We start from the raw sequence: 25,122 nt of genomic DNA on the forward strand, positions 1-25,122 counted from the left end.
AAAAGATAAAACTACCATATGATCCAGGAATTTCACTTCCAAGTATATATCCACAGAAAAGGAAAGCTATAATTTGAAAAGATAGATGCACCCCCAACATTCACTGAAGCACTATTTACAATAGCCAAGACATGGAAACAACTTAAATGTCCAGCAACAGAGGAATGGATAAAGAACATGTGGTACATATATACAATGGAATATTACTCATCCATAAAAAGAATGAAATAATACCATTTGCAGCAGCATGGATGGACCTAGAGATTATTATATTAAGTGAAGTAAGTCAGACAAGAGAAAGACAACTATTATGTAATATCACTTATCTGGGGATTCTGAAAAATAAATGAGTGAATACAGCAAAACAGACACAGACTCACAGATATAGGGAACAAACTAGTGGTTCCCAGTGGGGACAGGGAAAGAGAGAGGGACATGAAAGGGGTAAGGGCATGAAAGCACAGGGAATATATACAATATTTTACAATAAATTTAAATGGATTATAATCTATAAATATTAATTGCTATGTTGTACACCTGAAGCCAATCAGCTAATAATATTGTAAATCAACTGTACTTCAATAATTAAATAAATAGAATAAGGGAAGAGAGGAAAATTTTGGTGATTTAAGTAAACAAATTTAAAAATGGAGTAAGAGACTCAATTTTCATATTATCATGATGAGTTGATAAGCTGATATGAAGGGTTGCATTCTAGTTGCATATATATTTGTAAGCATATGGCAAAAGAATATATAAAAATATGGATATAGAATCTTTCCTGGAGATACAGACACTAACACTTTGCTACCTGAAGCTGGCAGTGGACAGCAGAGTTGAAATGGGAATTGGCAGGTATTGCTGGGTGTACTTGGTCTGAAAGAACTAGCAGTACCATCTTGTGCCAACCCCAGGGGGACAGGACTAGTCCCTTCAGCAGGCCAGGTAAATACAGCCTTGAGGTGAATTCTAATAACAAGTTGACTGTTATCTTTAATATTGTGATCTCATATTCTGTTTGGTGATATTTCATATTTTGCTTGATGCATTAATTTATCCACATGTGTTTGGGTAGAATAGGCCCTTTAAATTTTTTTAATCATCTTTTCTCTTCCCTTTTCCATTCCACCTCATCTATTGTCTCCTTCTCCTTTCTTCCCCTCTTCTTACCCTCATCTATTTAAGAGAGCAGTATACAACAAGATATGCCTTTGGGTTAACTACAATATGTGTGATTCCTCATAATGAGGAAGGGGATCCACAAATGTCCAACATAAAGGCCAAGAACTGGGCTGAGGACCCTTAGCTTTGAGAGTACCATGATCATCCCCAAATATCTTCAAGGTTTAGCTGTTTTGTACTACTGTGTTTTAACATCACTAGGTACTTGCTTTTGAAAAGGAATAACTGAAGCCCATCTGAATTAGGATTGAAAACTGTACACTTGATTGCATCAGGTAGGCCCATTCCAGTTTATAGTTTCCTTGCTTAAGAGGAAAACTCCTCTCTCTGAACTTCTTAGTGCTTCATCTGGGTGAAATACATAACAGTTGATTTGGGGATGTGGAAGAGGGTGAATGTTGAACAATATGAACATCCACTTTCCCACATACCCAAAGACTACACCATCTTAATACTCAGTTAGCTATAATTCAATGAGTTTTGCCAATGTAGAACTCTAATTTAAGTTACTTAAAATGTATATATAAAGGATGGTGACATGTCAAATAAACACAGCAGCCTTAAAGTATTGCTTTGATTTTGTATTAACTCATAGTGTCATTTCACCGAGACGGTTGCTTACTTTTTCAGAAAAAAATTAGAAACTACAGGATAGCACATAAAATTCTACACAGAGCAATCTTGAGGTACAATTTAAGATATGAATTGAATTACAAAGTCATAAACCAATAATTAATAATTGTGGGTAGAGTTTAGCATAAATTCTTATTTTTTAAATTGAGGTATAATTGACATACAGTACCATATTAGTTTCAGGTGTACAACATAGTGTTTCGAATCTGAATACATTGCAAGGTGATCACCACAGTAAGTCTAGTTACCATCTGTCACTATACAAAGTGAATACAATGTTATTGACTATATTCTCCTCGCTGTATTTTGCATCCTCATGACTTATCTATTTTATAAATGGAAGTAAGTATTTCTCAATTCCCTTCACCCATTTCACCCTCCAACCCTCCTCCCCTTCAGCAGTCACCAATCTATTCTCCTTCTGTGAGTCTGGGTTTATTTTGTTTGTTTGTTTGTTTTTTATAGTCCACATGTAAATGAAATTGTGCACTACTGGTCTTTCTGATTTATTTCACTTAGCATTATGCCCTCAAGGTCCATCCATGTTGTTGCAAATAGCAAGATTTCATGCTTTTTTTTATGCCGAGTAGTATTCCATTGAACATACTTACCACATTTGTTTTTCCGTTCATCCATTGATGGACACTTACATTGTTTTCATATCTTGGCTATGGTAAATGATGCTGTAGTTAATATAGGGATGCATATATATTTTCAAATTATTGTCTTCATTTTCTTTAGAGAGATACACAGTAATGCAGTTGCTGGGTCAGAGGGTAGATCTGTTTTTATTTTTTTTAAGAAACCTCCATATTGTTCTCCATAGTGGCTGCACACGTTTATAGTCCCACCAACAGTGTAGAAGGGTTCCCGTTCTACATATCATCCCAACATCTGTTTTTTCCTGTGCTTTGATAATTCTAACAGATGTGAGGTGATATCTCATTGTGGTTTTGATTTGCATTTCTCTGATGATTAGTGATATTGAGCATCTTTTCATGTACCTGTTGGCCATCTGTGTCTTTTTTCAGAAAACTCTCTGTCCTTTTTAAACCAGATTGCTTTTGTTATTGAGTTGTCTGAGGTATTTATTATTTGTTTTGGATATTAACCCCTTGTCAGGTAGATGGTTTGCAAGTATTTTTTCCATTCAGTAGCTTGCCTTTTTGTTTTGTTGATGGTTTCCTTTGCTGGGCAGAAGCTTTTTAGTTTAATGTAGTTCCATTTGTTCATAAGTTTTTGTTTGTTTGTTTGTTTCCCTTGCCTTTGGAGTCAGATTCAAACAATATTGTTGAGACCAATGTCAAGGCGTTTACTACCTGTTTTCTTCTAGGAGTTTTACAGCTTTGAGTTTTGCTTTCAAGACTTTGATCCATTTTGAGTTAATTTTTGTGTATGGTGTAAGATACTGATCCAGTTTTATTCTTTTGCATGTAACTTTCCTTCTTTCCCAACTCAGTTGAAGATACTTTTCCCCCATTGTACATTCTTGCCTTCTTTGTTGTAGATTAATAGACCATATATGCATGGGTTTATTTCTGGGCTCTCTATTCTGTTTCATTTGTCTGTATATCTGTTTTTATGCCAATACCATACTGTTTTGATCAGTATAACTTTGCAGTATAGCTCAAAGTCAGGAAGCATGATATCTCTGGTTTCATTCTTCCTTTTCAAAAACAAATATTTTTTTGCTATTTGTTGTCTATTGTGGTTCCAAACAAGTTTTAGAATTATTTGTTTTAGTTCTATGAAAATGCCACTGGAATTTTGATAGGGATTGCATTGAATCTGTACATTACTTTGGTTCATATGGACATATTAACGATGATAATGCCTTCATTCCATGAATCCCAAATATCTTTCCATTTACTTGTGCCTTCTTCAATTACTTTTATCAATGTCTTGTAGTTTTCAGTGTACAGGTCTTTCACCTTGTTCATTAAATTTATTCCTAAGTGTTTTAATTGTTTTTATGTGATTGTAAATGTAAACGTTTTCTTGAGTTTTCTTTCTTATAATGTATTAATAGTGTATAGAAATGCAACAGATTGTGCATATATTTTTTGTGTCCTGCAACTTTATTGAATTCATGTATTAGTTCTAACAGTTTATTTTGATGGAGTCTTTAGGGTTTTCTATGTATGGTACTCGTTGTTGTCTACAAATAGGGGCGGCTTCTTCCTTTCCAAATTATCTGCCTTTTATTGATTGATTGATTGATTGATTGATTGATTGATTGATTTCTGTGACAAAATCTTCCAGTACCATGTTGAAATAACTGGGGAAAGTTTTCATTCTTGTCTTGTTCCTGATCTTAGAGGAAATGTTTTTAGCTTTTTACTTTTGAGTATAATATTTCCTGTGGGTTTGTTATATACTGACTTTATCATGTTGGGGTATGTTTTCTCTTATCCACTTTGCTGAGAGTTTTTATCATGAAAGTATGTCGAATTTTGTCAGATGCTTTTTATGCATCTACTGAGATGATTTTATGGGTTTTATACCTCATTTTGTTAATGTGATATTTATTGATTTATGTATGTTGAACCATGTTTCTCTTCCTGTGATAAATCCCAGTTGATCATGAGGTATGACTCTTTTCATGTGCTATTGAACTATGTTTGCTAATATTTGGTTAAATATTTTTGCATCTATGCTCAGGAAATCTATAATTTTTGACCCTCATAGTATTCTTCCCTGGCTTTGACATCATGGTAATGCTGGCATTGTTATATGAATTTGGAATTGTTCTGTATTTTAATTCTTCAGAAGAGTTTGAGAAAGATTAGTGTTAATTCTTTAAATGTTTGGTAGAATTCACATGTGAAATCATCTGGTGCTGGGCTTTTGTTTATTACAAGATTTTTCATTACTGAATCAATCATTTACTGGCTATTAGTTGGATAAATACTTTTTGTTTTGTTTTGTTTTCTTTCTTCATGATTCAGTCTTGATAAGTTATGTGTTCCAAGAATTTATCTGTTTCTTCTAGATTATCCAATTTGTTGTTGTATAATTGTTCAAAGTAGTCTCTTATGATTTCTGTTGTATCAGTTGTAATGTCTCTTCTTTCATTTGATTTTATTTGCATTGTTTTTCCTTTTCTTTTTGTTAAAGTTTTCTCAAATTTGTGTTGTTGTTGTTTTTTAATCCACTCAGTTTATTGATATTTCTATTGTTTCTCTGGTTTCTTCTTCATTTATTGCTGCTCAGATCATTTTTTATCTTTCCATCTGCTAAATTTGGGATTAGTTTTTCTTTTCCTAGTTCCCTTGAGGTATAAGGTTGTTCATTTTTACCACAGCATCTAAAAGAATAATATACTTTGGAATAAATTTAACCAAGGAGATGAAAGATTTGTACCCTGAAAACTATAAGACATTGATGAAATAATTGAAGAAAATAAATAAAGGAAAAAATATTTATGTGTTCAAAGAATTAATATTGTTAAAATGTCCCTATTACCCAAAACAATCTACAGACTCAGTGTAATCCCTATCAAAATTCTAGGAACCTTTTCCCACAGAAATAGAACAAATAATCCAAAATTTATATGAAACCACAAAAGACCACAAATAACTAGAGCAATCTTGAGGAAGAAAAACAAAGGTAGAGGCATCACACTCCCTGATTTGATACTGTATGCAAATATAAGTAATCAAAACAGTATGGTGTTGGCATAAAAACAGACACATTCATTAATGGAATGAGAGAGGGAGCCCAGAAATAAACCCAGGTATATATGGTTAATTAATTTCTAACACAGTGTCAAGAATACTCATGGAAAATTGTTATCTCTTCAGTAAATGGTGTTGGGGAAAACTGGACAATTCTGTGCAAAAGAATGAAATTGGATGTATATATACACATACTTGTATATTTCAAAACATTGTGATATACACCTAAAGGTATACAATTTCTACTTATCACTTATACCTTAATAAAGTCGAGGGAAAAGAACACAAAAAAGACATGTAATCAGTGACTGAGATTTAATAAAGTTAAGATTTTTATTGCACTATCAAAGACATTCTTAATTGAAGCAGGATTTTCATTTCATTTTAACTAAGAGTACCTTGTGGGAAAAAAAGGTACTGCTGATTAGTACACTTTAGTACCACTGTCTGATTCATAAGGTATAACCAGTTTTTCTATGAAAAGTTCATACAATGAAAAAAAATCAATAATATTTTAGTCATCTGCTTCTGCAAGGATTAAGTCAATGTCCACTTCAGTCTCTGACCTTCAACACCCTTGAAAGGAGTTCAGCGTGTAGATCAGGAATGAGGTCCTCTGTGCTGTGGGAAAAAAAACTGGCAGAGCAGGTCTTCAGATAGTTAGATATTTTCAGGAGAAGACTTTATAAGGCCAGAACTTACATCTCCTCATGTCTAGAAAGGCACTAAAATTATTAACAGGGACAACCGCTCCTTGTGACTAGCAGCAATCTTCCACTGATATGTGTGCTTGGTTGCACATACCTCACTTCCCCAAAATCACCTGTATGCTGGTTCCTCCCTTACCTCTCCAGAGTGGTTTCTCAGAGCTTTCTGAGATGCTGCATCCCAGGCTATAGTCCTCATTTTGCCCCCGATAAACTTAACTCACAGCTCTCACATTATGCCTTTTGTTTCAGTCAACATAGTGCTCTATAAAAAGAGTTTTGACCTCACAGACTTTCAGAAAGGGTCTTGGGGTCTCCCAGAGCTGTACAGACCCTACTTTGGTAACCTCTCTTTTTTCTCTGTGGCTCAGACTGTGGCTGGTGGCATGGGTAGATAGATCACCTGGGAGAGTGTAAACAATGTATACCTGCAAAAACAGATACCGCTTTTTAATGAGATTCTCAAGGGATTTATATGCACACTAGGGTTTTCCAATCACTGCTGTTTGAAAAGGTTTTCAAAGTTTTCTTTCAAAGGCCAGATGGTAAATTTTGGTGGTAACTATCAGCTCAGCCTTTTGTCTTGTAAGAAACCACTGACAATATGAAAGTGAGTGTGCGAGTGTGCTATGGCCAATAAAACTTTATTTTGGACAAGGAAATTTGAATTTTGTATACATTTCATGTTTCATGAAATGTTATTCTTTTGAAGTTTTCTTTCTTTTTTGTCCCCCAACAATTTGGAAATACCACACCCATTCTTGGCAGAGCTGGATTTGCACCATGAGTCAGTTTTCCATGAGTCAGTTCATTGAAATTACCTGAGGTGCTTTAAAAAACAAACTAACTCCTGAGTCCTACTCCCAAAACTTCTGTTGTAGTTGGTCTGGGATGAAGTCTGGCCATTACAATTTTCATATGCTCTCCAGATGATTCTAATATGCTGTAAAGTTTGAGAACTTCTACATATATGTATATATATATATATATATATATATATATAAATATATATATATATATATATATATATATATTAGATAAAATGAAATTAATTTTGTTGTAAGTTTGTTTGTTTTTTTTAATTTGGAATTTGGCAGTATTGTCAAGGGTCTCAGACAAGGATTATATATTATAAACTTAGAGCAACAATTCTTACCCTGGGCACTATTGACATTCAGGTTGACCTCGGTTGCCTGACATCCACTTTTATTTCACTTAAGTAGGATTTTGTCCATCTCTTTTTTCCTGTTGTGGCTTGTTTGAAAGTTGTAAAGTTCAGTCTTCCTTTTTTTTGTAATTTTGTGGTTCATTAGGAAACATTAAAATATCAAGGAAGGCCATGTGTAGAGGGATGTGTGTGTGTGTGTGTGTGTGTGTGTGTGTGTGATTCATTCCCTGGGGAATAATCTGAGTGCTGTTCCTGCCAGCCCTACTTCTGAGCCAGCATTAAAGCTGCAGCGAGATGACAGACAACTTGGGGCAAATCACTGGGCCGTTATGACCTCACAGTCTTGGCAACAGCCATCTGCAAGCCAGAGGACAAATGTGTTTTGTCCTGTTTTTTTTTGGGGGGGGGGCAGGGGGGTGGTACGCCAGCCTCTCACTGTTGTGGCCTCTCCCATTGTGGAGCACAGGCTCCAGACGCACAGGCTCAGCGGCCATGGCTCACGGGCCCAGCCTCTCTGCGGCATGTGGGATCTTCCCGGACTGGGGCATGAACCTGTGTCCTCTGTATCGGCAAGTGGACTCTCAACCACTGTGCCACCAAGGAAGAACTGTCCTCTTTTTTTACACAAAAGGTTCTAGTGATGCCAGAGACAAAATGGCCATTGAGAAGGAGAGGTATTGATGTGTACTTTTTCCCTTTACTATGTGCTTTACATTTAAACTATCTTAGGCTAATGCACATTGGAATTTTTGTGTGAATCAAAACCAAAACTTCTCTTTAGCCAGAAACTAGCTAAATGAAGGCTTTAGATATTATTGGCCCAACAGATGTTTTTAAGGTTTGGTGAGAGGTACTGAGAATTACTAGAATAATGTAATAAAAGACTGCCATATGTTTTCTTTATTGTGAGAAGAATATAGTCATCAAAAAATGCTTTCCTTGCCTTTTCTAGTTTACATTAACCAGAAGCTTGGGAAAAGCTTCACTGCTGGTTTGAAACTTGGTAAAACTCAACCTCTGGATTTATGGGAATATCAAAAAAAAAAAGCATTGATCTTCCTTAGTTGGCATCAACGTTTCATGTCGTGTCACTCTGCTGATACTTGACACCACCTCCCTCTTTAAAAACATCAGCCTGGCCTGTGACTTCTGATGCTGGGGACATCCCAAAGCACAGATCCCAGTCCCTTGTCTTGTCGACTTAAAATATATGCATGTGAGAGTTGTGAGTTAAGTTTTATTTGGGACAAAATGGGGACTATAGCCCAGCAGACAGCATTTCAGATAGCTCTGAGAAACTGCTCCAAAGAGGTAGGGGGAAGCTCAGTATACATGTGATTTTGGTGAAGGGGCAGTACATGCAATCAAACACATATTTCTGCAGAAGTTTTCTGCTAGTCTCATGAAGGTTACTGCTAGTCATGAGGAGCAGAGGTCACTAGGAAGGATTCAGTTCTTTTCTAGATATGAGGAGATAAAAGAATTGGGCTCATAAAATCGGCTCTTGAAAATATCTAACTATCTGAAGACTTGTTCTGCCAATTTCTCCCAGAGCACAGAGTGCCTCATTCCTGATCTTCACCCTGAACTCCTTTCAGGGGGTGTTGAAAATCAGTAGCTCCTACAGCACATGATTTAAAACTTGTAGAGGATGGCAAGTGCCAATTTGTAGTTGACAGTCTGGGTTGGGTGGGGGTGTGTGAAACATCTGTGTTCTCAGACCCTGTCTATGGTATGGCACTAAAGCATCCTTGATGTGAAAAATTCTAAGATTAATAGTTCTTGCTTGGCTCAGAAAAAGCACTCTAGTTGCACTCTTCAAGATGGCTGAACAGTTTGGAACATTGTGTTTTTCTTCACTGCAGCCCTTGGAAATTGCCATTTGATTTGTAAGTGGCTGGTGTTAGGGCCAAGCCTATCAGGTCACCTTTTTGGGAGAAAACACCAAACACAGTTGAACACAAAAGTAGGCACTTCGAAGGGATTCAGGACGCCACACCTGGGACTGGGAAGATGGGACTATCTCAAATTTTCATGTGCACACGTATCACCTGGCGGGGGGGATGTTCAGATGCAGATTATGATTGGGCTGGTCTGGGGTGGGGCCCAAGATTCTGCAATTCCTACAAGCTCCCTTCTGAAGCTCTTGCTACATGTCCAAATACCATACTTTGCAAAGGAAATGGTCTAAAGCACTTTGAACGGCTCAGTGGTCCCCTGATGTTTTTCCTTGACATTTGAAACTGTTCACTGTGGTCCAGAAGCTGAGAAAATCCAGCATCAGCTCTTTTGATCTACAGACCCATGTATCTGATCGCCTACCAGAAGCCCCCCTTTAAGATGACATCTGGTCACCTAAAACACAGCATGTCTAAAACTGAATTCAACATCTTTTTCCTGAAAGCCTAGACATCCTGGGGCAACTCCAGCTCAGGATACAACACAACATCCATCGGGTTCCATGTGCAGTAATGGAGGAGTCATCCTTGGTACTCCCTAGCCATCTCCAACCCCTCCTTTGAGTGCACACCAAGTTTTGTCCACATGACATCTCAAACCTCTCTCAGACCCATCCTTTTCTTCTATGGCTGCTGCTTTTGCCCTGGTCCAAGTACCTGTCCTCTTTTGCCTGAACCATCACAGCAAGCTCCTATTCATCTCCACAGCCACTTTGTTCCCATCAAATCTGCCAGGGGGATCTTCTACAACCCCATTCTGTTCCCTGGGGTTAAAAATGCTCAGTGGCTTCACATGATACTGTGGATAAGTTCAGAATCCTTCAGGAGGCCTGGAAAACCCTCAGTGCTTCTAGCTCCAATAGACCCTCTGCTGCCTTCCTTGCCCCACCCTCACCATGTATTCCATCTGTTCTGGCATCTTCCATGCCTGGGAAATCACCCAGCTCTTTTACACCATAGAGCTTTTGTTCACACTGTTCCTGTTTCCCAGAACACCCTCTGTAACCCAGCCCTCTCTCCTTTTACCTAATCAACTCCAATCCATCCTTCATATCTAAGCCTTCTCTGCCCATCCTACAGAAACCCAATTAAAATACATTCTTTGCTTTCCTAGCACTCCTGAACTCAAAATCATTTGGTTAATATGTTTCCCCCATAGACTATAAACTCAATTAGAGTGGACACCACCACTGACTCCCCAGCGCCCAGCCATTCCTTGGGACATCAAAGATGCTTACTGAGCATTGAATGTTCACTAATTGAACAAAATGGTATAAATGAATGGACAGCTATTCCCTCCCTCCCAGTGTAGTCATCCTTACCCACATCTGTTACCCTGCTTAACTGACAGCTCCAATTTAGTCAGGTGTTTAAGAGACCTCAATACCTGAGATGATGATAACAGCAAGGTTATAAGGAAGAGTTTCTCTTGTTCAAGTGTTGGTTGAGCTGTGTCTTCAGATGAACTTGTGCTATTTCTGAATGAGTTACAGTCTTCTAACTTTCTTTGGCTCTGTTGAATACTTGTTTAATTATTAACTCGTTAGCCATGGATGGTTCTTCATAGCCTAATGTGTAATATCTTTAAGAGCATTATTTCATATATTTTATTCAGTGATAAGCAGGAGGATAAATTTGGTCCCTGTTACTTCATTTTGGCTAGAAACCAGGAAATGTTTTGCCTCACTACACTTTTTATTATAGTGGAGTAAATGGAAGACAATAAAAGGAAGCTGGAGGAAGTGCATGATTCTTTAGGACAGTGGTTCTCAAAGTTAGGTGTTCTTAGGTGATGTCATTGCTGCTGATCTGGGGTCCACACTCTGACCACTACCACTTCCAGATATGGATCTGCAAACTTTTTTTGTAAAGAGCTATATAGTAAATATTTTAGGCTTTGTAAGTCATGTACTCTCTGTCAAAACTACTCCAGTGTAGCATGAAAACAGGCACAGACAATTTGTAAGTAAATGGGCATATGTGTGTTCCAATAAAACTTTATTTTCAGGAATATAGGCTATAGTCTTCTGACACATGGTTTAGGAGATCTTTGAGCATTGGCTCTGTGATGGAGGGACACTATAATGGAGGGAAATTGCTACGCCTTTCAGAGTGAAGGAGAAGTCATTAATTCTAGCACATGGCTCATCCCTCGATATAGAATTTGATGGTCACTGTACTCAGGATGACATGGTAGACAAGCCTATGTTTGCCTTTCTAGGCTGTATTTCTAAAAGTAAAATAAAATGCTATTGTGGACATATAGTGTAAGAAGTTCTGCTTCCCCCTCCCATACAGATACACTTAGGAAGTGGTATATAATTTGCAAGCCTAATACAAAATAAGAATTCAGACACTTTTTTTAAATTATTAAATATTTTAGATGTTGTCAGCAGAACATTAAACTAAGCAGATGGCACTGTGTGACTGCATAGGTCACTTGCCCATAAGAGCAGCATGAACTCACACTACCATCATGGCCTCCATCACTACCTCTGCCATGTACAAATCTATGTACATAAATACCTATTTCTAGTCACAAATGCTATAACAGTATTGATACAAGATTTTAGACAATTCTTTAGCTTTTTGTTAACTTGTTCAACAGTTCTGGTTTCTTTGACATGAGGGTGTAGCATATGACAAGATCACCCTGTGTTCAAAGATCACAGATAGAGATAGAATCTAGAGTCACAAACAAGTTAAAGGCAGAGTTATAAATGCTTGTATATCCACCACACATGTAATTTAAACCTGCAGATAGCTGATCAACCAAATCAAAATAAGCTCTACACATAGCTGAAGTATTTCCTATAATTTTTTCCGTTCTTGTATGACAAGTTTTAGTCACACTGGCTCAGGATCTGTAAGAATAAGATGACCAATATGGTGATTTTTGTTCTACAAAAGTCACAGTTCCTACAGTTCCTATAAAATTATCTGCTGAAGATGTAAGAACATTGGTAGTACTTTGCATCAGCTGAGAGAGTATGAATCTTAGAAGTGGTTCCCAAAATTATTGAGTCCCTTGTTTTCCCTGTTGTTCTAAAACTAGACCCACAGCATGGATATGGGGTCCTTGAGAGATAAATTGGAGGGAAATTTTAGCCTTGATCTAGTTGTAAATTTGGAACTGAACAGCATCATTCTTCTAATGTCACTTATCTTTTTGAGCGAGGGAAAAGCTGTGATATTCCCTTTGAAAGAAGCAGAATATTATAACTGTCTGGATGAAATAGTCTTGAAGTGGTAACTGTGGATTTGGAAGGATGAGTTCTATTGTTAACTGGCAAGTGTACTACATTATAACACCTAACTCTAACTTCCAATAATCAGAAAGGATGTGGGGTTTACTAAAAAATACATGAAAAAATATTCAAAAATTGATGAGAGTTTTAAGGTTACGCATTAACGTCACTATGTCAGGTCTTTATGTATTCTGCATCCTATGTCTTTTTTTTTTAATAAAGAGCAGCTTTATTTATTTATTTTTATACATTACAAAATGATCACCATGATAAGTCAATTACCATCTGTCACCATACAAACATACTACATTATTACTGACTACTTTTCATACCTGTGACATGTACATTTCATACCTGTGACTCATTCATTTTGTAACTGGAAATTTGTACCTCTTAATAGCCTCCTACATCTTTCTGTAGAAAGACTTTTCTAACTCCTCTCCAGTGTAAATTATCTTCCCTTTCCCCATTCCTTCCACCTGGTATCTATTGGCTCTCCTGTGGTCTGTATTATGGGTCTCATCACAGTGTACTATAATAATTATGTTACTTGTCTGCCTTCAATGTGACTGATCTCCTTGAAGGCAAAGACACCTTATTTCATACTATATCCCCATTAGATCTTCAAAAAAGTAATGAATTAATAAAATTCAAAGGATTTACCTAGTTAGCACTCAATATACCTTACAGAAAATCAAATTTATTGTAAGTCAAAATGTGACTTCCAAAGCAATGTTCTTCAGAGCTAGAATATTATCTGGCTATTGAGGATGAGAAACGTGGTGAGACTAAGGAACTGCATTTTAGATTTTATTTTATTTTAAATAATGTAAATTTAAATAGCCACACGTGCCTAGTGGACACCATATTGGACAGCACTGTCTCAAGGCCATACATCTCTATCCAGTAAGGACCAGATGTGACATTTAAACCAGGGAAGCAGGTGTTCGTCTTCTGTCTAACTTCATCTGAGTCTGAGAATGGGGGAGGTGGGGAATGATACAACACAAGAGAAAAGAGGTCTATTTTCTCTCTTATGTAATGGAATACATCAAGGCCAGGGATTTTAATTTCTCTTGGTTTGGGAGCCTGGAGAGAATTCAGACTTTTAGTTGCATTCCTCTCACCTCACCTCAGCCCCCAGAAGGTCATAGGACAAAGTAAGTTTGACCTCTATCATCCTCATTCACAAATCTCAAGTGTCTGAAGCTCTTAATATACTAACTTGCTAGCGAACTTGAACTGTATTGTGTACTGGGTCCCATTTTAGGCAGATTCATCAGTCCATTTCGGGGAGGTTGGTCATCATGAAAACAGCTGGTCATCTTTTGAAATGAAAGAAAGCACTTTCTTATGAGGGTCTGATATTTTTATTTTCCAGTGAATTGAAGAGAGATTGGGTAGTGAGTTTATAGTCACCTCTTGGGGTAGGTTTGAACAAATGCCAGTTTAGAATGGGTTGCTCATCAAAATGGAAAGCCCTCACTCCAGTGTTTCTCTCTGTGTAGTCATTCCCTGTCTACTGTAAAGACCGTTTGGTGGAAAGAAATTTAGCCACCTTAACGTGCTTGCCCTGAAGTCATGAAATGCTCTTTATTGCTGTTAAACGTCGTAGTGCATTCAGAGTTCAATTGCACTGACAAGCCTTTTACTTAAGGGTCTGCATAATATAAACAGAGATGGGAGGTCAGGAGAGGTACTGACATTTTCCCGAGGCCAGCATTGCTCTACTGGGACGTAAATGTCTCTGAACTGGAAATGTCACCTGACTGCCCCTGGGGACGTCTTTAAGGACATCTCAAGTCAAAAGTTGTTTTTAAAAATGAATGAAAGTCTTATTCCTCTCAAGAATGAAGCGTGAACTGTGGCTCCCTCCTTCATTTCACTTCATGGATGCTCATTTTGTCTCCACCCCCCCACTCCTCCTCTGTTCCTTTTTCCTCTTCAAGTATTTAAATGTCACCCGCCAGTTTGGGGTTCTTTCTTACTCTGAACATTTGTGTTAGAGGGAAACAGGTGGAAGCTGAGGAGGGGGTTGGGGCGAGGACTGTGATTAAACTGTTTGTGCTTCCTGGCCCAGGGGAACATTTTTATTTAAAAGTTGATCTAATTTCTGATGTTGACATGAAACTTGAGTGGACTCGCTTGAACGGATCTGGGTGACTTTGTACTTCTAGGGACCAACATGACCACCACGTTTCCAAATGATTCCCTTGATATTTTTCTGACTACAGCAATAGTGTAATTACTGTATTTGACTCTTCTGGTTGCCCAGGAGATCAAAAGTTCGGGGAAAGCCATTGGCTGCTGCAGAAAGAGAGAAATAGGTACCCGAAACACCAGAAGGCTGAGGTTGGGGGGAACTTGACGGTCGCTTTTCTTCATAGAACCGCAGACTCACTGCAGTTCTTTTGACATTGTGAGTGGGATGACTGCTGCTCGCTGCCACTTGAGCAGGGGGCCCCTCACCCAACCCCGGGTCAAACAAGAACTTGTAGAATTGTGCCTTACTCCATAACTATTTGTCAGTTGGCTGCTCTGCCACTCACCCCGAGCAAATTAAGCTACACATTCCCTCTTGGAGACCCCGAGTCCTCACCCACAGAAAGTGAGATGACAACAGCTCCCCCTCTGGTCTCACATGCGTGGGAAGATGGACGAGTCGAGCCTTCTCTCTTAATGTGTGGCCTTCACAAAGTTGGAAGGCGTTTTGCCCTTAACAGGTGCGTTTTCTCTCCTGGGTCCAGGCTGCTTCGAATGCTGCATCAAGTGTCTGGGAGGAGTCCCCTACGCCTTCCTGGTGACCACCTTCCTTTGCTAATCTGGGGTCTCCTTGTTCTGTGCCTGTGGGTACGTGGCTCTTGAGGGCACCGTGGCGATCCTTGAGCAACACTTCTCCACCAACACCAGTGGCCATGCCCTGCTGAGCAAGGTGTAAGTACCTGCTTCCTTTGAAGATGTATTTGAAGTGCCACCAACCCAGGAGGGTTTCAGAAAGACTGCAGTGTGCTCACCTGGGAGAAAATAGATACTTTTCATTCATGCTCCCTGGAGGAAGATAGGAAAAAGTCCGGGAGAGAAGGAAAAAGAAAGGGCCAACAGTGCAGTGGGTGTTTGGGACCTGGGGTGGGATCTCACCAGGGTGCACACATAGGACACTGCACACAGTGGCCGAGGGGCACAGTGGCAATATTGCCAATCCTCCCACCAGGAGAGTTACCATGGTTCCTAAGTAACAGTTGCCCTCCAGTATTGTCACAGAAAATGGCCATTCTTGGAATGATAGGAACCCTGTCAAAGACTTAGCCCAACTCTAAGTCTACAGGAATAGGACTTGGACATTCATTCTTGAAGCAGCAGAAAAATCCCCAGGTGTCCTCCACTTCAGAAAACGGGAAGTTTTAGGGGTTCAGCCTCAGCCTTCCAGTTCTGGAATCGTTCTCAGTGGAGTCGCAACGACTCCCATGCATGGATTCTCTAACCGTGCATGCTTGGCAGCAATGAATTTATTTCCTTCGTATATTTTCCCCTTGCCCTTCAGTGTTTTCTTTTTCCTTCCTGACTACCAGAGTTTGACAGTCTTTAGGTATCTTGTGATTGGAAAAAAACTTTTCTACCAGACTTTTGAAAAAGGCACGAGTGAATTTTTATGGAACAATAACGGGATCCTATTGGAAGAGTCCTTAGGGAAGTTTATTCTTTATCTGTTCAGGAAATGATTCCAAAGAAATGAGCAGCAGTGGGGGAGGCTATAAGGAGGACCAAGCAGGACAATGGACTCACTGAGTGCCAAATATGTACAAAAAGACCAAGACATAGTCACAATGACTGAACCTGGGAAAGGTGTGTTAGTTTAATTAGCTTGTGATCTTGATGAGTGGCTCTCAAACTTCCAGCAATCTTTTAAAAAAAATCCCCACGTCCATGTTTCACCCCAGACTAATTAAGTCATGATCTCTGGGGACAGGGCGCAGTTATCTGTTGTCTGTAAAGCTCACCAGGTGGTTCCAGTGGGCAGCCAAAGGTTGTCATCTGCATTGCTGTTGGCTTTCATAAGACAAAATTAGATGTGAATTAACTTTTTGTATCTACTTGATATATTATCATTTATGTAATGAGAACGTCTGTGCAGAAAGCGTTTGCCCACGTTACTCAGAATAACATTAAGCACAAGGCCTGGTTGGGAGGCATTTTGATATGGTGGAAGGGACATGTCGTCCACTGGACCAGCGTTTAAATGCTGGCTGTGTTTGTATCGTTGGATGACATTAACTCATCAACGTCTGCATTTATAAGTAATCTAATAAGTATTAAAATATTCCAACTGGACCCCTGTACAAAGGAAACTTCTCCCTTGTCTGGAAAGTTTGCTCATCTTGAAAGAAAGGCTCAGGCTGTGGTGGACTGGTCAGGGATGTCTGCCTGCAATGTTCCATGAGCCCACAGAAGCCATCAGCCAGTCAAGGGATGTCACCCTCATGGCCCCCCTTGGAGGCCAAAAACATCTGTTAACCACTTGGGACCTTCTTCTTTTCCTAGAATACAACTGATGCAGTGTGTCATCTATGGAATTGCAGCCTTTTTCTTCTTGTATTGCATCCTTTTTCTTCTCCTTCAGCCAGGCAAGCAGCTGGCTGGCGTTTGAGAAAGCGGTCAGATATGATGAAAACAGTTGGGAAGTTGCAAGAGACGTGCTCACATGTAGGCAGACAGTGCAGGCTGGCTGAGGAAGGCATGGAAGGAAGGAAGGAAGGAAGGAAGGAAGGAAGGAAGGAAGGAAGGAAGGAAGGAAGGAAGGAAGGGAGGATGGAAGGATGGAAGAAGGAAGGAAGGAGGAGGATACGCACCCTCACTGTGGGGCTGCGGCTCCTGGGGGGCACAGAATGAGCTCTCTGCTGTCACGAGGTAAGGACTCAGAGCCTGTCTTGAAAGACACAGAAAGCCCAGTGTTCATAAAAATCCTCCTTAAAGGAAGCACAGAGAGTGTAGTTACCTCTTTGTAACCAGATGGGAGCCCGTGGTATGAAGGGGCTGGGACACTGTGTGCTTTGATGTTAAGGTAGGTGCGCTCATTCCCCGGGTGGATGTGTCCTTGGCAGCTGCTCATCCTGGGAGGCCCTAGGCCAGCTGCTGCTCTGTGCCGCCCCTGCTGCTTCTCTGTCCAGCCCTCCATTCCCACAAGCGGCAGTAGAGCTGTGTGCACAGGGTTGGAGGGCAAAATCACTGGGGTCCTGCAGTACCTGGTGTGGAGGAGGAGGACCCAGCCTGAGCAGAGCAGCCCAGAGAAAGGCGCTGTGGCCTGGATGGAAGGGAGGGCTGCAGCCCAGAGGAGCAAAAGGATGCTGCTATGGAGAGCAGACCAGGGCCAGATCAGGAAAGGCCTTGGGTGCTGGGCTTGGAATGAACTTGAAAGACAGGCAGGCTGTGACAGGGCCATGCACAGGGCAGAGTGAGGTCTGCAGGGTCCTGGGGGAGCGACTGGAGGGAGGGAGGAGAGGTGAGCAAGAGGGGATCGATCACGAGACTCCTGGCTCGTGGTGAGTGGAGAAGAGGGGACAGAGGTGAAGCCCGTGGGCGAGGTGGGCTCTGGGATATGCTGCACGGGAGTTGAGCGTGTGAGGAGGGGGTGAGCCGAGGATGCTGCATGGAGTTGGGGAGCTGGGTGTGTGTGTGTTCTGAAAATATCAGACCCACAGAGTTTTTGAAACAGCCTTTTCAAAATTCTCTGAAAAGTGGTAATACAAGCAGGTCAGAAAGAAAGGAAAGCAGTGTGAGCCTGTTCCTGGTGAAATCACCCATGGCAGCACATGGGCCATCATGATGAAGCCTCTTCCCATGGCCGTCACTGCTGTGGATCTTAAAGCTGAAAAACCCAACAGAACAAAACTAGAGGGAAATGAGCATTTTATCAGGTCCACTGTGCACTAAGCTTGTGATCATGGCTATTGTAAATGTAGTAAAGGTGCAAGCATCTAGTGCTTTTTAGTAATTTCACAGGATCATGAAACTAGCCAAGTTCCTTTTGACAAAGGGCTTCCTATAGCAATGGCTGTTCTACGGCCCATTTATTATGTAAAATAAAGGGAATTTGAGAAACTGGTATGGAGTTATAATTCAGTGGCCTGTGAAAGCCTCCAGCCACTGGTGTTTAGGAGGAGTGCCTGGAGGAGACCCTGTCACCAACTAGTTCTGTGACTTTGGACAAGGGATATCCTCCCTTGGCCACTTACGTCCTTGCTAAAAGAGGGACCCACAAAGTTCCAAGACTTCCCTTGTCACTGCCATGGTCCAGGTGGTGCTCTGACTGCATCCCACAGGTTCGGTATCGGCCGGGAAATGCTTCATCATTCCTCCCGGGGGTTGTGCTTTGCCCTGGTTGGTGCTGATTCTTTCTCCTTCTCCTTTTCGGCCTAGTTCGTCTTCCTCACCTATGTGCTGGGAGTGGCCTGGCTGGGCGTGTTTGGTTTCTCTGTGGTGCCCATGTTTATGTTCTACAACATACGATCAACCTGTGAAGTCATCAAGTCCCTACAGACCAATGGGACAGCCGGGGTGGAGCAGATCTGTGTGGACATCCGGCAATATGGTACTTCTTTTTCGTCTCCTCGATTCATCTCCTCTTGTGCATATGTCTGGGCCTTAATTATTACATGGGCGTCTAAGCATCCAGATGGGTTTCATCCATTCTACTGGAAGAGTTTATTATATTCTTTCCCTCAATGTGCTCTATTTTCTGGATGGAATCAACATTTAGGCTCTTAGTTCCTAAAAAGGGTTATTCAAAATTGTTATATTTGCAAGTTCAGTATATAGCAAAAGAAACTTTTTATATTACAGTTCAATCAAAAAAGACTTGTGGATATCCACTCTTTAAAAAGTATATATTTTTCCTTCAACTTATTTCAGTTTTGTGCCATCCAATTTTCCATCCGGAATATTGCATGCACTGTATAATCCAGTTACTCTGCACATTCACTTCCTTAAATCAGGTCTTTTTTAAATGAAAAACTGCTTTAATATTGAAAAGCAAAACATAAAATCCAGGTGTATTTTGAAGTCATCAGAAGGTACTCTATTAAAGCCAGCTATTGGAAAAAACCTGTTCACACATATTTTCTAATGAGTGGGATCCTCACCCTCAGCAGCTAAGGTCGGTTCATTTTGACAGGGCACAGAAAGGGCCGGGGCACCTCCTGTCCATCACTGAAGACCCGACTTCCCTGTTGAGTGAGAGAAGGCAGTTTCAGTAGTGCTTCTGGCCAGGATGGCAGGAAATCCTGTTTTTGGCAGAAACAACTAGGAGGAAAAGAAGAGCTTTTCATTAGAATTGAAGAGAATATCATTGTTCTTTCAGAGCTTTACTGGAAGAGTATTTTTGCTTCTTATTTTTCCTATCCGGCTTATCCTCAGCATCTTACCTTGAACCGTAATAAGAAACTTACCTAAAATTTCCCATCAGACTAATCTCTTCTCATAGAGCCAAAGGCTCACACACACTGTTCTTTAGTCTCTGTTTTCAATCCATCCTAAAGTTGATTTCTAAGTGACTATCTAGATGCATATATAATTTCCCTCTTCTTAAATATTCACTACAAATGTTTGGTCATCAGTAATCTTTTTTTAAAATTTATTTTCTGTATTTGAAACCAGTGGTTTCGTTTCCCATTCCTCTGAATCAAAAAGACTTTCTGTTGGTCCATAGCAAAGATGGAAAGAATAAGGAGTATTTTTTTAAAATCCTCCTTCCTTACCGCCTAGGAGAAGGAGAACTTGACCCATGTCATATTAAGCATATATCTAGGCATTACCGACAGAAAGAGCAGCAGCTGCTGAATGGACAAGGTGCCTGCAGAGGTGTGCTGGGTACAGTGAGAGACATCAAGGGCCGTGCTCTCTGTGGGGAAGGACAGTGGTTTTCCAAGTTTCCAATTGGAGCTTCAATCAAGAAGCATTTCCGTGATACCTGTAAAACACCACAAAAATGAATAGAAAAGCAAAGACATACAAAATGGAAACCCAAATTCTAGAACATAATTACTGTGAACCTTTCTGAGCACAGCCTCCCAGTTTCAGAATGGATGTTGGGGCAGACCGCTAACATAGAGCTTGAGGGGTGAGTCCACAGACCATGAAATTGAGGGGGAGATGTGTTTGGCTCCAGGAGGAGGAAATGCCTATGAGGGGGGTTGTCCTGCAGCTGTTGAACTAGAGTTCAGGACTATCAGCTCAACTAACCAAAGCAGAATTTGTAGGGAAAAAAACTTGAGTTGTCTAATTCTCTTATGGACTAGTTAGTTGGCTTTGCTTTTGCCCTGTTGTCTAAATAGGACTTTTTATTCCCCAAAGCTTGTTCTACAGTGAGCAGTTACATCAGTTGTTGAAGAACTTGGCTGGTCATTGTGTTGTAACTGCCAGTGAAAGTGGTGGGGCCCGCTGAGGACAGGGGCTCAGGACTTTCCACTAATCACTAAGCTTCTATTGGAATTCGCTTCTCAGGTATCATTCCTTGGAATGCCTTCCCAGGAAGAATATGTGGCTCGGCCCTGGAGAACATCTGCAACACCAATGATGTAACCCCCGCCCCCTCAACAGGCTCCTAGATGAACACTGGGCAAAAGAGGCTGAGCGAAAGGGTTCTCCTAAGGACAAAGAGCAAGAGAGGGCTCTCTGCCTCCCTTTTTGGCCTAGAAAATGGCCCTGGTCCATGGCCCAGCCCATTGAGTGAGGAGCCTGCGCCATCAGAGAGCTTTCTCTTTTGGCAATAATTTGAGAGTGATCCCAGTCCTGTAAATCTGAACATATATGTAGATTCTTCTCTTTCACCTTCAGATAGTGTTTCAAAGTAGGACATTTGTCACAGAACCAAGGTAAATTTTCATAGAGAAGATTGCCCTGAACTTGTATACAAGCAAATTTTTATACATTGGCACTTAGTCTCACGTTTCCAGACTGATTTGTTGCTATTTCTTGTTAATCCTTAACTGGCAATAAATCCTGACAATCTACGGTTTAAAATGTCTCTGCCCTAAAATAGTCTTTAGGTAGTGGTTTATAACTGTTTATAAAAGCAAACTCTCAAATGCACTCATGGAAGCTTAGATATTCAAGAGAATCCTGATGTGCTTTTGGAAGCAGCGAGCGACTGAGATCAGCAGGGCCCGCCTACCTGGCTGCTCTGCATGTATATCCAGGATCAGGCTACCGGCACGCCAGAGCAGTATCATATCCTGACGCTGGGGACCAGCCCCCAGGTACTCCGATGTAACTGGTCTGGGGTACAGCCTGGGCCGCAGGAAGTTTGGAATGCCCCGCAGGTGATTCCAGCATGTGCCCAGCCTTCAGAAAACAGCCCAAGAGGAGAAAGAGGGAGCTGTGCCCAGACTGGGGGAGGCCATTTCCTTCCACATAAAATGCTAACATTGGTTCCCCACTCTTTTCTAGTTCTACATGTCCTATCACCTGTTCATCGTGGCCTGTGTGGGAGCTGGTGCCACCGTCATTGCCTTGGTGAGTACAGGACCCAGGATAAGCCTAGTGAAATCCCCACTGTAATAACAGATTTCCCTTCCAGGCTTCCAGCCAACAAGCCTGGGACTCGACCTTAGTTCAGTTTCCCTTGTGTAAACTTACACCATGTCTAGATTGCAGGAAGTATGAGGTGGTGGTCTTGGCATCCATGGTAGGTGAAGAAATTTGTATTCTGTGGAAAGAATCAGTTTGCCTCTGTTTAAATACATCTTATTCAGTATATATTGCTGATTCATGAACAGCACTGTAACTCAAACCTGAATGAAGTTTAACACACGTGTTTTCTCCGTAAGGCCCCTCGCCACCTTCCTGTGCTTAGGGACACTAGACAGCCCTTCAGCACGCCGGTGAGGGAACGTGTAAAGAGCAAAATCACAGAAATGCAAACTACATGGCACTAAGTAGATTATGAAGAGGATGTTTGTTTACAACCCAAGAGTTGCCACAAGAAGGCACAGTGTTGCCTTGGTTGCCTCAGCTTTTTCCCCACTCTGCACGTCCGAATGGCCATGGCAGTGCCATGAGTCCTGACCTGGGAGTTGCAGAGAAATTTTAACATGAAGGCAAATTCACACATAGGGAGGGTGCAAGCACACAGGTGAATGTTTGTGTGTGTGTATATATAATTTGGGAGGGCTTGGCTTGTGGTGTTGAGAAATCTAAGACTCAGAGAGAAGGGGAAATCTCATGTGCTCCGAAATGAGTCCTTCCCAGTTTTTCCAACCTTGACATCAACGCTTCCCATTCCAGTCAGAGAAAGAACTATCCGCTACATCACAAGAGTAACCTGTTCTCTTCCTTGAGCAACAGGCAGGCAGAAGACTAACAGCTGCTGAGTGGGCAGCATGGGAAAGAATGAGGGGAAACAGGGTTCTTACCCTCATCTTTCTTTCTCATGCTGTTCACCCAGCTCTCTGTTATTTTTTTAAATACATCCAGTCTTTTTCATAAACGTACTGATGGGAGAGCGGAGGACTTATATGTAAAATGCCAAATATGAACTTGTGTATGCCAGATATGAAAATCTTCTCTTGTGATTATAAATGGGAAAAAAGAAACACCGTAGGCTCTGAGCTGGCACTCATCCCCACCTGAGTTTCGAAGTGTCAGGGTGCCAGCCCTCATTGCCTGTATCTTACTCTCCTGTTCTTTTCTCTTCCACCAGCTGATCTGCATGATGGCTACTACATGTAACTATGTGGTTTTGAAGCTTAAGAGTCAGGGAGATTGCTGCACTAAGTTCTAAATTGCATAAGGCCAATAAGGAGCTTTAGAGAGCTATACGCGGTAGCATGAAGTATCACTGACCCCCGGACTAAAGCAGAGCCTAGGTTTCTGCAGTTTTGTTATAGTAATATGTAAATCGCTTTAGTCAACTCATTGTGCATAGTAGATTAATGAAATGACTTACTGTACATGAACTACAAAATAATGAGATCTGGCTATTTCCACCTTTTGGAAAGGATTCAGTTACTTACTGACATTGGTGAGCATCCATTGAAAAACAAATTTTCTTAAACTTTGAGTGGTAGTATCTCTAAGTATGAAAACTTTGGGATACCTGCATTTTCCATTATTTTTCCTTGTTTGATAACTAATTTCAGTGATGAAAACAAGCGCTAAAGATGAAATGGAAGAGAACTGTTTTCATCTGGATTCGGTCTTGTCAGACTCTGGAAAATATTCTACAAATGTATTCTAAATTTGATTACAACATTATTTTAAATTTGATTACAACATATATTTTTTTTATGATTACACGGCTCACTACAAAATAAATGCCCCTCAAATAAGCCGATGAAAACTTGAAGAAAAAGAGCTCATTTGTTATCTCTAAAAAGAGGATTTATATGTAGTTTTATTTTTACACAACACCATCCATCAGTCCTTTCAGAGACCACAGAATTAAGAACCTCAAAGTGTTGGGTTTGGGTGAGTAGTAACTGATTCCTCATAGCCACTTCTCAAACTGCACATAAGATTTTAATGGGGAGAGTACCTGTGCTTGTATTGGAAAGTCTCAAATATGTCGAGAAGGAAATATAAGGAACTTGAGATGTACGTGTTGCAGGAAAGATGAGGAAAATAAGCGGGAAAGAAGTGTTTGCCACGTCAACTATAAAGAATGATAATAAAGATTCTGACGTTTTGTGAAATGAAATCATGGCAGTTCCAAAGCGAAAACTGTAGTTGCACTACCAAAAATGTGTTAACATAGACTGAATGCTTTGCTTAGTTAATTTTGGTTTTGACATTCACTTGATTTTTCCATGTTAAATATGTAGTTTTATATTATTTACTCAAAATAAACATTTTTCACACTTTCAGGCCTTTGGGGGAATTTTTATCCATAGATAGGAAAGCAAGATCTTTGCACAACACTGATTCTAAAATAACCACACAGCATGCTTCTGAATTTCTGCCTTAAAGTTACCCTCAAAATGGTAAAAAGTGCCCTGTCGTATTTCACATTTGCTTTTTCTTAACAGTAACTTCTTTGGCCATTTTTTCCAAGTTCCTTATGTTTGTGTGTGTACTAACTTTTCCTCAGCCGCTTACTATGAAGCATCTCAGCAGAGCATGTGCTCAGTCTCTGATGCCTCTGATAGCAGAATGAGTATTAATACGGAATAACCACCTCTCCCTTTTTCCAGTACAGAGCATCTAATCTACCTCGCAGCTCCCTTTGCCTTCTCACATGCTCACTAGCCATCATGCTTACCCTTCTTTTCCAGATCCACTTCCTCATGATACTGTCTTCTAACTGGGCTTACTTAAAGGATGCAAGCAAAATGCAGGCTTACCAGGATATCAAAGCAAAGGAAGAACAGGAAGTGCAAGATATCCAGTCTCAGTCAAAAGAACAACTCAATTCTTACACATAAATGTTTGCCAGAGGGTCTCAGCTGATGAATTTACAGCTGACAAATCATCAGACAGCTGCTCTGCAGTACAGATGTGTACCCCACCAAACGAACTCATGTAGAAGTCAAAACAAACACTTCACTGTCTCAAGCTGCT

At 40.5% G+C, this 25,122-nt stretch overlaps 1 protein-coding gene across 1 annotated transcript; it reads left to right on the forward strand.

Annotated features, from left to right (window-relative positions):
* Positions 1-16,397: 16,397 nt before the first annotated feature.
* On the forward strand, positions 16,398-24,986 carry LOC308611159 (neuronal membrane glycoprotein M6-b-like; the record flags this gene model as incomplete). The annotated part of the gene is made up of 7 exons (XM_081260045.1): positions 16,398-16,416; positions 17,192-17,274; positions 17,673-17,990; positions 18,988-19,159; positions 21,070-21,143; positions 22,015-22,080; positions 24,837-24,986. 7 exons carry the CDS (start codon positions 16,398-16,400, stop codon positions 24,984-24,986), a joined length of 882 nt encoding a protein of 293 aa, XP_081116171.1.
* Between the last annotated feature and the right edge of the window lie 136 nt (positions 24,987-25,122).

The sequence above is a fragment of the Mesoplodon bidens genome, assembly GCF_964165515.1.
Source record: "Mesoplodon bidens genome assembly, contig: HAP1_SCAFFOLD_105, whole genome shotgun sequence".
Classification (NCBI taxonomy): Eukaryota; Metazoa; Chordata; class Mammalia; order Artiodactyla; family Ziphiidae; genus Mesoplodon; species Mesoplodon bidens.